This window comes from Camelus bactrianus, chromosome 10, assembly GCF_048773025.1.
Source record: "Camelus bactrianus isolate YW-2024 breed Bactrian camel chromosome 10, ASM4877302v1, whole genome shotgun sequence".
NCBI classification, from domain to species: domain Eukaryota; kingdom Metazoa; phylum Chordata; class Mammalia; order Artiodactyla; family Camelidae; genus Camelus; species Camelus bactrianus.
The window spans coordinates 13,061,222-13,075,603 of NC_133548.1; the positions used below are offsets into that span (position 1 = coordinate 13,061,222).

Here is a 14,382-nt window from a genome sequence, read left to right on the forward strand (position 1 = left end):
TCAATATGGAAACAATTTCATTTTCATTATTTTGCTGACTGTATCTTTGACATCCTTATTCCTCAGACTGTAGATCAGGGGATTCAACATGGGGATGACCACAGTGTAAAACACTGACGCCACTTTGACTGTGTGCCTGGAGTTTTTGGAGTTGGGCACACAGTAGAGGAAGAGGATGGTGCCGTGGAAGATGGTGATAGCCGTCAGGTGGGAGGCACAGGTGGAGAAGACTTTGTGGTGCCCACCAGCTGAATGCATCTTCAGGGTGGTGGCAACAATGAACACATAAGACGTGAGAATGATGAGCAGTGTAATCACCTCGTTAAAGGTGGCAACAGTGAAAAGAAGCAACTGGCTGAGATACGGATCAGAACAAGAGAGGGAGAGCAGGGAGGAGAGCTCACAGAAGAAGTGATTGATTGTGTTGAAACCTCGAAAAGATAATCTGATAGCAGAACATGTGAGTGTCAAGGAGCAGGCCACTCCCCAGGCATATGATACCGCCACCAGCATGGCGCAGAGCTTCTGGGACATGGCGACCGTGTAGAGCAGAGGGTTGCAAATGGCCACGAAGCGGTCATAGGCCATCACAGCAAATAGAATTAATTCAGTCACCACAAAGGTGCAAAAGAAAAAGAATTGCCCCATACATCCTGAAAATGAAATGGTTCTGTCTTCTGCAAGTAGGTTCACCAGCATCTTGGGAGCAATGATGGAGGAATAGCAGAAATCCACAAAAGAGAGGTGGCTGAGAAAAAAGTACATGGGGGTGTGCAGTTTGGGGTTAATTTTGATGATCACAATCATGCCGAGATTCCCTACCACACTGAAGCTGTAGATGGCCAGAAATACCAAGAAGAGGGGGACCTGCAGTTCTGGGTAATCTGAGAAACCCAAGAGGGTGAACGTGGTCCCAGCAGTTACATTTCTTTTGGCCAGAAACATGTTTCCTGATGGTAGGACCTGAAAATCAGTCTTGGAAATAATATATTATGGAGAGTGACTGACACACGAAGCATGCTTACCTATGCTCCGTTTAGAAGGGATATAAAGTGAGATAAAATAAACCCATGTTATAATCCTTGTAGGTGTTCAGCGTCGAAGGCTGGAATATCTAAAGTTTCAGGAAAGAATTGCTAGTTAATTTTACTTTCTCAGCGTTATACAAATGCTGCTCCTGTGCTGAAATACAATGTTAAAGGCATACAAATGTAATAATTATGAGCTTGAGCAATTTAAATGGCAACCTGTAATCAAACCCTCATGTAAGACATTCTCATCTCACTGAACCTCATGAATTCTGCAAAATGAAATTACTTTCAGTAAGTCCTAAGTTACTAATGTAAAGTGGAAGCATCTGAAATAACTTCTATAATCATAACTAACTTCTATATAAAATATGTGCATATTAGTGACATAAAGAAAGAGTAATCTGTACACTTACTTCTACCCGTATTTTATCAGTTTAGCACTTTAACTGTCATACTTCTTTTTGGTTGAATAGGCCAGGTAGCAAAGTAAATATTGGTTTATATATTTAAATAAATAATCTCTATTGAACTGCTTTTTTCTACAGATGAGCAAAGAGAAATCTGAAGAAGCCATGACTTGCCCAATAACGTAGATACTGGGTGATCAGCCGACAACTAGAACCGAGATTCCTTCATTCCCAGTCATGTACCCTTCTCTCCACACCAGGCTCCGATCCACAGTACAGATTGAGACATTAGCATTTTTACTTTGTAAAGATCACATTTTCAGCCTTCGTTTTGCTAATTCTTTCGGCCACTTTAAAGACACACTTTATACTATGAAACTATGAAAATTACTCCATCGAATGCGTTGAGGGGCACAGAGATGTTCTGAAGGTCTGTGTCAAGATGAAGCATAGAGAATGGATGTTAGAAAAACACCCCTGTTGAGGAATAAGTTTGGTTAAAACCCTTAAACACTGACACTTGCTTTTTCTAGGCCCTTCTCTTTTCTTTCCTTAAGACACCCAGAATACTCAATCTGTGCCTCTATTACCTGTCAAAAGAATGAATGGAATTAAGATTCTCCACACTCTGAAGACATTTATGATACAGGAGTTCTTACTACAGAGAGAATGGTGGGACTTTTCAAACTGGTGCCTAGACAGGAAGCACAGGAACATCTGACTGTCACACAGATAATGAATTTTTGCTATAAGTATATCCCAAATATTATACGGAGACACTGATACCAAAAAAAATTATTCATTGCTTATCAGGAGTTCAAATTAAACTTAAAATTCTGTATTTTTGTTTGCTCAATCTGGCAACTCTATATCTGGAAGAATTCAGAATGTTACAGTGAACAACATACCCCACTTGGAACTTTCCGTTAGTCCTGTAAGTCACACATTCAAGGAAATCTTTCAGTCATAAAACCTTCCTTTATAATGAAGACTTCTTTCTCAGGCTGATATTTCTGGTAATGTCCTCTCTGTTTCTACAACCCTAGAACCAGACAGTTTTGACCATTCCATCTCTAAAAGGTGATGGTCCTATACAACACTGAGCATCCTTGATGGCCCTATGTGTTCAGATACCCAAGAATTTAAGGATCAATCAGAAGGCAGTACTTCCTAGTCAGCTCTCAATATTATAAAAATCTTTATCAGTGATATTTTTCAGAGTCTCTCAACCTCAATACCTTGTGCTGGAATATACTTTTTATGGGGAACTAACCACTCAGGGCATCTTACCATGTATAGCAGCATCTCTGGCCTCTGTCCACTAGATGGCAGTACCACCCTCACCCCTCGTCCCTCCATTGTGACAATCAAGAGTCTCAGGAAATTGTCAAATGTCCCTGTGGGGGAGGCAGGTCAATAAATGCATGTAGTTGAGAGCTACGGTCTTATTTACTTGATTCTGGAAGGTTTTAAAGTTTCTTCTGTCTGACTTAAAACTGCTTCTTATTTCCCAAACGATGCTATTAAATGAACTAAACAATTTGCATTATCCTTGAATCTGGGAAACATGGTGTCTAAAAAGCTTCTAATAATCTCTTCCCTTTTATTCTTTTCGCTCTTGTGAGCCCATATTTTTCCCCATGCTTTGAAATCTTATTTAGAGCTCATCCTGTTAATTCTATTTCTCCAGAAGGTTCGTTTTATTCCTTTTAACTCAATTTTATTTAAATACCTGCCTATTGTCCAAAATTTTCCAGATGCAGAAAGACATACACCTGAGAACTCTCAGGGTCCTTCTGCCCCCACCCCCACCCCCAGGAAACACTTGTTGAGGACACAGCCATGAAGGAGCTTAGCTAAGTCAGGCCCTTTCTACAAAACTGTAGAAAGTGTGGGCTTCCTCTTCTAAAGACTTAATGTTTGCAGTGGCTCAAAATTTGCCCAAAGTGATTTTTCTCATGACACAATGACTGAGCCCAAGGTATCTTCTAGATAGCTTACACGATAAAGAACATGTATATTTTTTCAGACAAAAAAAAAAACAAACCTGCTGGTGGAAAAGGTAGCCCCTCTCTGGCCTCTGGAGGGCTCGCTGGTTTGAGGGAGAGGCTGAATTCGTATTTATGTCTATTTCCACTCCCACTGGCTTCAGGACCCTAGAGAAAATTGCCTGCCTTCTTCAAAGGCCTCAAAACAAGCAATTAAAATTAATAATTGTTCTCTGATGTAATCCAGTTTTCTTGGAAAATCTGAATGAAAGCAAATAGCAACCTTAGAAACATTTTATATGAACATTAATAAAAGTTCAAACGCCTCCTTCTCTCCATGCTCCGTGATCATTGCCATAGACACCAACATTTTTTGTATAATGCAAGTCAGGGCAGAAATTATCTTTATTACACAGCTGAATTTTTTGGTATATTGTTTATTCTGTCTGAATTGCTTTTTAGATTTATTGAGCATAATTGACAAATAAAAATTATATGTATTTAAGGTGTACAATTTGATGTTCTGATATACATATACATTGTGACATAATCACCACAATCAAGCTACTTAACATCCATCACTTCACATGTTACCTTTTTCTTTTCATTTGTTTTTGTTTTCTGTTGAGGACACTTAAGTTCTACCCTCTTAGCAAGTTTCACGAACCCAATACAGTGTTGTTATAGTGACACTGTTGTACATTGATGTTCAGAATTTATTCATTCTGTGTAACTGAAACTTTCTACCCCTTGACCAATGTCTCTCCATTCCCCCTCCTCCCAGCCCTGACAATCACCATTCTGCTTTCTGTTTCTAAGAGTCTGACAGTTTTAGATTGCACATGCTAGTGAGATCATGCAGAATTTCTTTTTTAACAACTATTTCTTAAGTTTCTACTATGCTCTTGACCTCTGTAAGGCATAACTGCTCCTGGTTACACTAACCATACTGAAGAGTGGGAAGATCCTGCCCTCAGGACCTCAGCCACTTTGTCATGGTCCCACCACGGGTGTTACTGGCAAAGCATCTCATCATGTATGTCGATGATAGGACCACAAAGGCGAATTTGGTCCCCAGAAGCAGCTACATCTGGCTAGAACTGGTATATTAGAGTTTCTAAAATTATTGCAAACATTCTGGATACCTGATAAGCAAATACATTGTATAATGTTCATAACATGAGCTCATCTTTACATCCACTTTATTGTAAAGCTTTCATCCAGGGCTCTGTAGCCCCTAAAACATCACATTTCCACAAAACTATTCATTCTGTCTTCTCTATCATCACTGACATTTCTTTAGATCATATTTTTTTGTTATTTTACACTTGCACTGTTCTGTAAGCTCCAAAATGGCCTTTAAGTCTATAGATTCACTCTCTTATATCTGCTACACTGTCACTAAAATAACTCTTTACATGGTAAATCAGCCTTCCTTTAGATACATGCTTGAATATGTATAAAATACGTCTAGAAGTATATATGTATTAGGTATTTTTCACAGGGCAGAGGGAAGAGAAGTAGATCATGGGAATATATCCCCCATTACAAAAATAAATACGTTAAATAAGTATAAGCTAAATTAAAATAAATACATGAAAGCTACAATGACCAGGTCAGTCTCCAGATTGTAAATGCGAACAACTCACAGACACTGACAGGTGCATTACCCACTTTCTAAAAGTATCCTCCAAGGCTTTCTCTGCTAGACTTATCTATCTCCACTCTCTGTACAAATTTCACCCTCTAAATATCACTGTTTCCATATGTATATCTGTATTTACATCTCTTTCTATTAATGGAGATATGCTACCTCACAGATCTGCACACTGATGCAAGATCTCATCAGCCTTGTTTCCTCTGCTCACAGAACACTGCTGAGGCATGAGCCCTTCCATTAGAATTTTTCTGCCTCCTCCAGATCAAAGTCATTCTTCTTTGAAAGTCATAATTTCTATGAATCATCTTTTTTTTAAATTACTGCTTGAGCCACAGTGGGATGTGGTTATCACTTTTTCTTGCTGATTTGTGTGCTTGGAAAATATCATTTTATTTGATCAAGATGGAAAGCACAGAAAGGGTTTAACACTTTATCTGCGTCTCCGTGGCAGTAACATACGCCTCTCCCTCACCCACTTGGGAAATTCTGAGTTACCTTTTCCATTCTGTCTCATCACCAAAGTCACCAACTGCAAAGATAATTCATTTTTGATGCCAAACATTCCTTTTGGAACAAGCTTCCCAGAAAAGTATCATCTTAGTTATGGAAACAAACTTGAGTCTGATTGCCCACGTGCAGAGAAGCCAACCTACTGAGAGGGTTGCGGTGAGGGAAGGTGCAGCATTTATTGCATTTTAAGATCCCTGCACAAGGAGAAAGGGTGACTCATGCTCTAAAACCCTGAACTCCCCAAAGGGTTTCAGAAAAGCATTTTTAAAAGCCGGGGGAGAGAGCCAGTGTCCCAAGCCATGAGATCAGCTTGTGCATGATTCTCTGATTGGTTGATGGTGAGGTTAACAGGGCTGTGTCATAGGGGTTAATATTATCAACCTGTAGGCTCCAAGGGGCCTGGGAGCCATGTGCTTATGAAGTAGTTAACATCCTTCATTTGGTGGGGGGTTTTCACATGTGTAAAATGACTCAGGAAATGTGCATCTGACACTATTATCCTGGAGTTCCAGAGAGGACATAAAGCAGAGAGTATGAAGGAGGGGTCTCCCCTGGGAAGGCCCCACAGGGTCCTGATCAGTTACAATCTTAGTTACTAAGACTGAAAGCAGCCAAGGAAAATATAAGAATTATTATTTCAGAAATTGAAGAGAAATGATTAGATCCATTTACATGAATTCCATGGAATTTTACTTAGGTAGATCTTAAAGGGTGACCACCACAGTCTGTTGCATTTGGTTTACAAACGTCACAAAGTTTGAATTGTGTCTGTTACCAGGGAGACTAGGTTCCTGTGCCATGGCAGAAAGAATTCAGAGAAGAGACATGGAGGTCAAGAAAACAGGATATGCCTGTATGCACACACATGCACACAGACACACATACATACACACATACACACACACATACACACACACACACACACACACATACACAGACAGAGGACTAATGTACCAGGATTATTCCAAGCTACTTGCACATGACCTGTTATTTAATTTTCCTAAAATTTCTGTGAAAGAATTATTATTAATGTCTCTATTTTTCAGATGTGATAATATATGAAGTTCTAAAAACACTGGACACTGCAATGATGACAAAAAATAATAAAGGTGGTGTGGGTACAGGTCAGCAGTAGAGGGCATGCATGAGGTCCCGGGTTCGATCCCCAGCACCTTCACTAAGTAATGATATAAATGAATAAAATTTGGAAAATAGACAATAAAGGAACCAAGAAATAAACAATAAAGAGGATCTATATATATATGAAATCTCATTCTGTGTATAAACTGGTAAAGATGTGTTTTTCATTGTAAAATAACAAATATTCAGCTTTGAAATGAGTCACCGTCCCCACAATGGATACTAAAATAAAATGTGATTCTTGCAAATTCTTCATTAAGCTCATGAAGGTTTTACAGCAAGTTAAACAGGTGTGCTTTCATAATACACTAACCAGTTCTACTTAAAACATTTTAGATTGAATAAAAGGAAAGTATTAGGCTGCACATTTTGAGATATATTCAATCCTAAACTTGTAAATTGAGGAAGCAAAGATAAGTGAGTCAAAAAAACCTCACTCGTAACTATTAACTTCTTGACTGTTCTCCCCTTTCCAACAGTGCAGCCCATCAGTTCAACCTTCCACCAGCCTCCACTTTGGGGCTCTGAGTCCTGCTAGAAGACTGTTCTCTAGGAAAGTATTGTGGAGTTCACCACTTTTCTGAGGGCTTCCTTCACGTCCTTGTTCCTCAGACTATAGATCAGGGGGTTCAGCATGGGAATCACCACAGTGTAGAACACCGTGGCCACTTTGTCAGCATCCCTACTGCTGCCAGAACCAGGGCGGCAATAAATGAAAAGGATTGTCCCATGAAAGACAATGATGGCTGCGAGGTGGGAGGCACAGGTGGAAAAGGCTTTAGACCTGCCCTCTGCAGAGGGCATCCTCAGGATGGTGATGAGAATAAACAAGTAGGAGGTGAGGATGATCACGCTGGTGATGATCTCATTGAAAGTGGCCACAACGTATAGCAGCAATCGATTCACAGTGACGTCAGAGCAGGCAAGAGATAAAAGCGGGGGAAGATCACAGAAGAAGTGGTTAATCACATTTGATCTGTAGGATGGGATCTTAAGAGCTAAACCCAAGTGAATCAGAGAACACACAGTCCCACAGAGGTAGCAGCAAGACACCAGCTCCACACAGAGGCTTCGGGACATGGTCACCATGTACAGCAGAGGGTCACAGACGGCCACAAAGCGGTCATAGGCCATCACAGCCAGCAGGATGACCTCGGTTACCACACACGTGCAGAACAAGTAGAATTGCACAGCACATCCCAGGAAGGAAATGGTTTTGTCGTCCCTGAAGATACTGTCTAGCATCTTTGGCACAATGACGGTGGAGTAACAGAAATCCACAAAGGACAAGTGGCTGAGGAAAAAGTACATGGGGGTGTGGAGCCGAGGGCTGACCTGAATCAGTGCGATCATGCCCAGGTTGCCCCAAACCGTGACTCCGTAGATGACGAGAAACACCAGGAAGAGGAAGACTCTCAAGTCAGGGGCATCTGAGAACCCGAGGAGAATGAACTCGGTCACGGTGGTGCAGTTTTCCTTCCCCATGTCTGCACTTTATTGGGGCTGGAAAAAATACATGTTATTCTCCATTATATCATCCCAAATCCAGTTGTGACTCTCTCCTAAAGAAGACATGAGAATAAGTGGAATAGTTAATTTCTTTTTTCAGCAAAGAAATAAGATGTTGCTGGCACACAAATTCATAGACCTTACAGTTTAATTCTCAGGTCCTACAAAAGCATTCACTCTCATTAGAGCCCATGTGATTCCTTAAACTAGTTTTACATAATTTAGAGCTTGGAATTGAATCAGTAGAAAGACATCAAATATTATTTAATTAGCCATAGTTTTTAAAATTAATTATAAATTCCTTTTTAAAATTAATTTTAAATTCCTTTTTACTGGCAGACTCTAATCACTTACAGAAATTTTGGAGTCCCAGGAAATAATTGTTTAAAAAACTACATAAGAAATTTATTTTTTTCTCTGCTGAATTGAAGTGAATTTTTATGCTTATTTACAATTGTTAACCTGTAAGTGTTCATTTTTATCAGTATACTTTAGATAGAGAAGGTTGGTTTTATGCTCTATATTAGCATTTTTTCTATAAAATTAGTATAATGATTTTGTTAATTATGCTATACAATGTTGGTCATTGTTCAGGGAACTGTTACTCAGATATAAACTTTCTGTGACTCTGAAGCCTTATAAAGATCTATTTGACAAATTAATTCATTCTTTTAAATCTATTTGAGGAACTAATCAAAATTGTGAATATGAAATTAAAAGGAATGCTTGCTGCTACATTGCAGCCTTATTTATGACAGCAAAACTTAAAAATAAAGTGTCAAACCACAGGGAAATAAAGTTATGGCATATACATATAATAAAAAACTTCTCATGTATGTTGATAAAATAATAAAAGTATTAATTTCACATGTAAAAAAACAAATTATGCAGCATTTTGAAGAACTTTTAATGACCTGTAAAATGACTATGATAAAATGGCAAGTTAAAAAAAAACAGAAATCCAGATTGCTAAGATACAATATTGGATATTTACACATAAGTTGTAGTGTATGTTTAATTCTCACAACATCCATGAAACATAAATATTTTACACCAATAACTTAAAAAAAGCAATGTGGAAACTTGCCTCAATTCTCACAAAACATAAGTGTTATGGGGTGGTGTGATTTTTTTTTCTTTAAATAAAGGAGGGATACGTGCAAAGCCTTAGACATGTAGAAAATGCCTACAGAAGGTAAAAACATGCTCATTTATTCTCTCTCCTAACCCTTGGTAACTATAAAATGATTAAGAGACACAAGTTGGTTATTTCTGGAGGAAAGAAAATCTGGACTAAAACCCAGCACAACCAGATATTTGCCTCATTCTTCAAATAAATTCAAAGAGGTGAAGGATATGTGAATTAAGAAATTCCAGCTTAAAAACAAATAATTATTCCGATGATGTGTTTCTATTCCCTTCAAAGGCCAGTAAAAGTCAGTTGTCTTTTTCTGAGTACAAAGTAATATGTAATTTTGAAAGCCTTCTCCTGTTTTTAAGTCTAAAGATGAAAAATCAGGCTGCTGATCACTTACAGAGAAGTGGTTTTTAACCAAGAGTAACTGTGATCCCCACGGGACATGTGGCAATGTCTGGAGGCGCTGCTGGTTCTGCCAATACAGAGGGATGCAATTGACATCCGGTGCATAGAGACGAGGGATGCTGCTGCTAAGCCCTGTACAAGGCACGTCACAGAGTCACCCCCTCCCCACCCGCCACCTCAACTCTGCACACGTACTCACAACAACGCAAATACCAAAATGTGATCTGGCCCAAAATGTCAATAGTGCCAAGATTGAGAAATCCGCCATGGAGGGACATCACAAAGTCCCTTTGGCACAAAGTCAAAGTAAGTCCTGTCCGTTCTGCTTCAGGGGTGGTTCACGTGTCTGTGAGGACCCCTCACTACCACGCAGCATCAGAGTGACTGTCAGGAGAAGCTCCATCCTGTCTTGACCAGGTTCCACGGATGGAGTCCATGTGAGAGGGGAGGAGGAGGGGAGGGAAGAGAAGTTAGGCTTTTTTTTCTGATTTGTTACACTCTTTCCCCTCCTACATTACTAGCTGTTACAAGATACTTGTTTCTGCAGATGAAATTGCTTGGTTTCTCATTGAGATATTTTCTCAATACACAAAGGGAAACTGCTTTTACAAAACGTGTTTGGTGCCCCAAACACGGCATTTCTTAAAAAACTCTCTAAGAGGTGGCTAAAAACAGACTTTTAAAAATTTATCTAATACTACTGTCTTCCTTTACAGTTCCTCCTTCTCTTCTACGTGGCTATAATAACTACTCCCATGAGAAACAAACAAACCAGCTTCTACATCCCAGGAAATATTCAGTCCAATCTCCCCAAACCAGAGTGTAGTCCAGCCAACCGACCTGTGGGGTAGACATTGCTTCCTCTGTTCCTGAAGATGCTATGATGGAAAACGTGATGGGCTTCATGATTTTATGTGTGCATCCTTGGCGCTCATATTCCTTGCTTCCAAAACCAATCAATAACCCCTTTGGGATATCAACAAGATACAAACAAAACAACGTCATCTGGGGACTCAGTGAATGACTTTTGTGTGATATAAACAGGGGAAAAAACTATTCTGACTTGGTACATGTTATAAGTCCTTCCAGAGTTCATGATGAATTGCAGAGCATTGCACCTGCATCCAAACACTGTTTTGTGAACCAGAGATCACATTTCTGTTATGAAATATATGAATATGTCTTATAAACTTTGCCTGACTTATCCTCAAAACTCCTCCCCGGAGGTCGTAGGATCTGAAGTCCCACCAGACTTCTGCCAAAGCAATCTGACACATTGGGTAACAAATTCTTTTAAAAGACTCAATCTTCAAAACTTTGGCCTTCAATAAAATTGGAAGGCTTTTCCTTAATGCCTGACTTACAAAAATAATGAAAGATTATTGTGAGAAACTGGCTTAAAGATCTGTGTGTCATTACAATTACAGCACAATTTCTGACAGTTTCTATTCCCCTTTACTTTTATTATGATGAAAAGTTCTCAGTATTTTCATCTATTAAAAAGTAGAAATGGGAGGAATTTATCAAGATATATTGACTAGAGAGGAGGTGAAGAATGTATAAGTTATTTGAGCAAAAGTGAGTTATTAATATTGGAGAGAGCTGGTATTTCTAATTTGCCAGATTAAATAGGTGCTGATGCTAATGACTACCTAGATTTCACTTTTTTTTGAATATGGTCGCATAGGCAATCAGCGTTCAACACTTAGGGCAACTTTTTTTTAAAGGTAGATGTGTAGTTGAGAAGGATTCAGACATTATGGTCAGAAAAACATCATAAAGGGTTGATGGTAAAAGGCAGAAAAATAGCATGGAATGCAGGCTGGGCCAGCACTCATCACACTTCATCTTGGCAGGTGGGATTTTCTGAGATCCAAGCTACCATTTTGAAGCCACTGGTGGAACCTGTCATAGCTTGTCGCACTGTGACACTGGAGCTCCTTTGAAAACACGTTCGGAATATAGATCGTGTCTATCAACTCTCCATTGATGTCAAGTAACCTGTACACACAATACCACACACACAAACACTCAAACATACACACATACACATATATACATATACATACACTCTAGGCAGTACTCACACAATGAAAAAAAAATTGTTGGATGGAATCAGTATTACATTTTGACCTCCTTGTTTGTTATGTTTTAGTCTCCTGAATAAAATTCCTCCCTTATTGAAATGTGTCTCCTAAAAGTCTGTCCACTCCTTTATCCAGGGACAGGTATACACAATACCTATGTGATGAAGGCATCTCTCCTAAGTCCCTAAGTGGATTTGAACTTTTCTTTCTCTCAAGCTCTCTGAGATACTTACCATTTTCTACCTAATACAACACTACCTTGGTCCTACTGTCAACATAAATTTTTCATTCCTTGAAGGATGGAGACTATGTCTTCTCTTAACTACTATTTGTACTTTTATAAGAGAAATGCATGTATTTATGGACAACCTAGCCTACTTCAGGTAAAAAAGAAGAATGAAATTAATATTTCTCTAGATTATAAATGTATTTCACATGACATCTATGTTGTGTTTTAATCTTTAAAATCAGATTAGCTTAGAAGTCTCAATTTTGTAGATGAAAAATTAAAGATTTGAGGGATTGATGAGGTTTTTCTCCAGTAAATAAAAGACGGAGTCAAGTTTAGTCTCCTTGAGCCAAAATCCATGTTCTTTCCATTTCACAACATTAACTCTTATTAATTTTAAAGCTATCTTTAAAAAACCAACATTTACAGACATGCTTTATTTACATACCAAGGACAAAGTCTACTAGATAATGTATTCAGTAAGAAAAGACTTTAGAGTCCATGATCTTGCTGACTGTATCCTTGACATCCTTATTTCTCAGACTGTAGATCAGGGGATTCAACATGGGGATGACCACAGTGTAAAACACTGACGCCACTTTGACTGTGTGCCTGGAGTTTTTGGAGTTGGGCACACAGTAGAGGAAGAGGATGGTGCCGTGGAAGATGGTGATAGCCGTCAGGTGGGAGGCACAGGTGGAGAAGGCTTTGCGGCGACCACTGGCCGAACGCATCTTGAGGATGGTGACGACAATAAAAACATAAGACGTGAGAATGATGAATAGTGTGCTGACTTCATTGAAGGTGGCAAAAATGAAAAGCAGCAACTGGTTGAGATACGTGTCAGAGCAAGAAAGGGAGAGCAGTGAGGAGAACTCACAGAAGAAGTGATTGAGAGTGTTGAAACCCCAAAACGATAATTTGGTAACAGAACAGGTGAGTATCAAGGAGCAGGCCACTCCCCAGGCGTATGATACCACCACCAGCGTGGTGCAGAGCTTCTGGGACATGGCGACCGTGTAGAGCAGAGGGTTGCAAATGGCCACGAAGCGGTCATAGGCCATCACAGCTAACAGAAAAGATTCAGTCACCACAAAGGTGCAAAAGAAAAAGAACTGTGTCATACAGCCTACAAATGAAATGGTTCTGTCTTCGACCACTAGGTTCACCATGGTCTTGGGAGCAACTATGGAGGAATAGCAGAAATCCACAAAGGACAGGTGGCTGAGGAAAAAGTACATAGGAGTGTGCAGTTTAGGGTTAATTTTGATTATCACTATCATCCCAATGTTCCCGACCGCAGTGACACTGTAGGTGGCCAGAAATACCACGAAGAGGGGGACCTGCAGTTCTGGGTAATCTGAGAAGCCCAGGAGAGTGAACGTGGCCCCACTTTTATTTCTCTCTGCCCGTATCATGCTTTCTGTTTGTCAGAATCTCAATCAGTCCTGGAACAAAAATATTAAGGAAAGTGATAATATGAGACACTCCATTAATGACTTCTTACCAAGACTGAAAGGTGAAATAAAATATCTCTTTCGGAATTTCTCTGTGTATTTTTTATGCAAGATGTGCTAAATGCCTAATATCTTTTTAAAACGTGATAATCCTTCTAAAAATTTTCTTTAAGTAAAACAATACAATTTTGAATTAATTTTTAGTAGTTCTCAATTGTAATTTTAATATTTACACATGAAAATATGAGATCAAGGGATTGGGGTTATTTTAAATGAAATCCTCCCATAATACTTTCAATTGTCCTTGAACATTGTAAGCTCATTAAAAGTATAACCCAGCATAGTACAATAACTGATTATGTCAGTCCTACAATTAGTAGGAAAATGAGAAATTCCTAAACAAATTAATTTTTGCATATGTTCACAACGTGACAGGACGAATGACACCCTTGACACTTTACATTTATGCCTTTATTGTTCATTGCAAATTGTACCTTAATACTCGTTTGTGTTTCTGTCTCAGTAAATCTGTTGTGTGCGTCCCAACTCGGGGAGTCCAGCTGGTCAATTCCCCCTCATTGCATGAGGAATAATAAAATTGAGACAAATAATAAAGATAATCTAGTCTACTTCCTTATTCTAGAAATGACAAAACAGAAGCTGGAGAACCTTGACTTTCCCTGTACCATGCAAATTGGGACCAGTCTCTACATGCATGGCTAGAACCCTGATTCCACGACTCCCAGCAATTATCCATTGCTCTGCAATAGACTGATCCGTGTTCAAGGTCCAGATACTAAGACATTTGCTTTATTAATGAT

General features: G+C 39.1%; 3 protein-coding genes across 3 annotated transcripts; all 3 read right to left on the bottom strand.

The window, feature by feature from the left end:
- On the bottom strand, positions 1-945 carry LOC105076725 (olfactory receptor 5D16). Its single transcript, XM_010964987.2, has one exon. The coding sequence runs from the start codon at positions 943-945 to the stop codon at positions 1-3; it is 945 nt and encodes a 314-aa protein (XP_010963289.2).
- Positions 946-7,285: 6,340 nt separating this feature from the next.
- LOC105076726 (olfactory receptor 5L1-like) lies at positions 7,286-8,251 on the bottom strand. Its single transcript, XM_010964989.2, has one exon. It carries the CDS (start codon positions 8,219-8,221, stop codon positions 7,286-7,288), a length of 936 nt encoding a protein of 311 aa, XP_010963291.2. The 5' UTR covers positions 8,222-8,251.
- Positions 8,252-12,580: 4,329 nt separating this feature from the next.
- On the bottom strand, positions 12,581-13,522 carry LOC105076398 (olfactory receptor 5D18). The gene has a single exon (XM_010964497.2). It carries the CDS (start codon positions 13,520-13,522, stop codon positions 12,581-12,583), a length of 942 nt encoding a protein of 313 aa, XP_010962799.1.
- Positions 13,523-14,382: the final 860 nt, after the last annotated feature.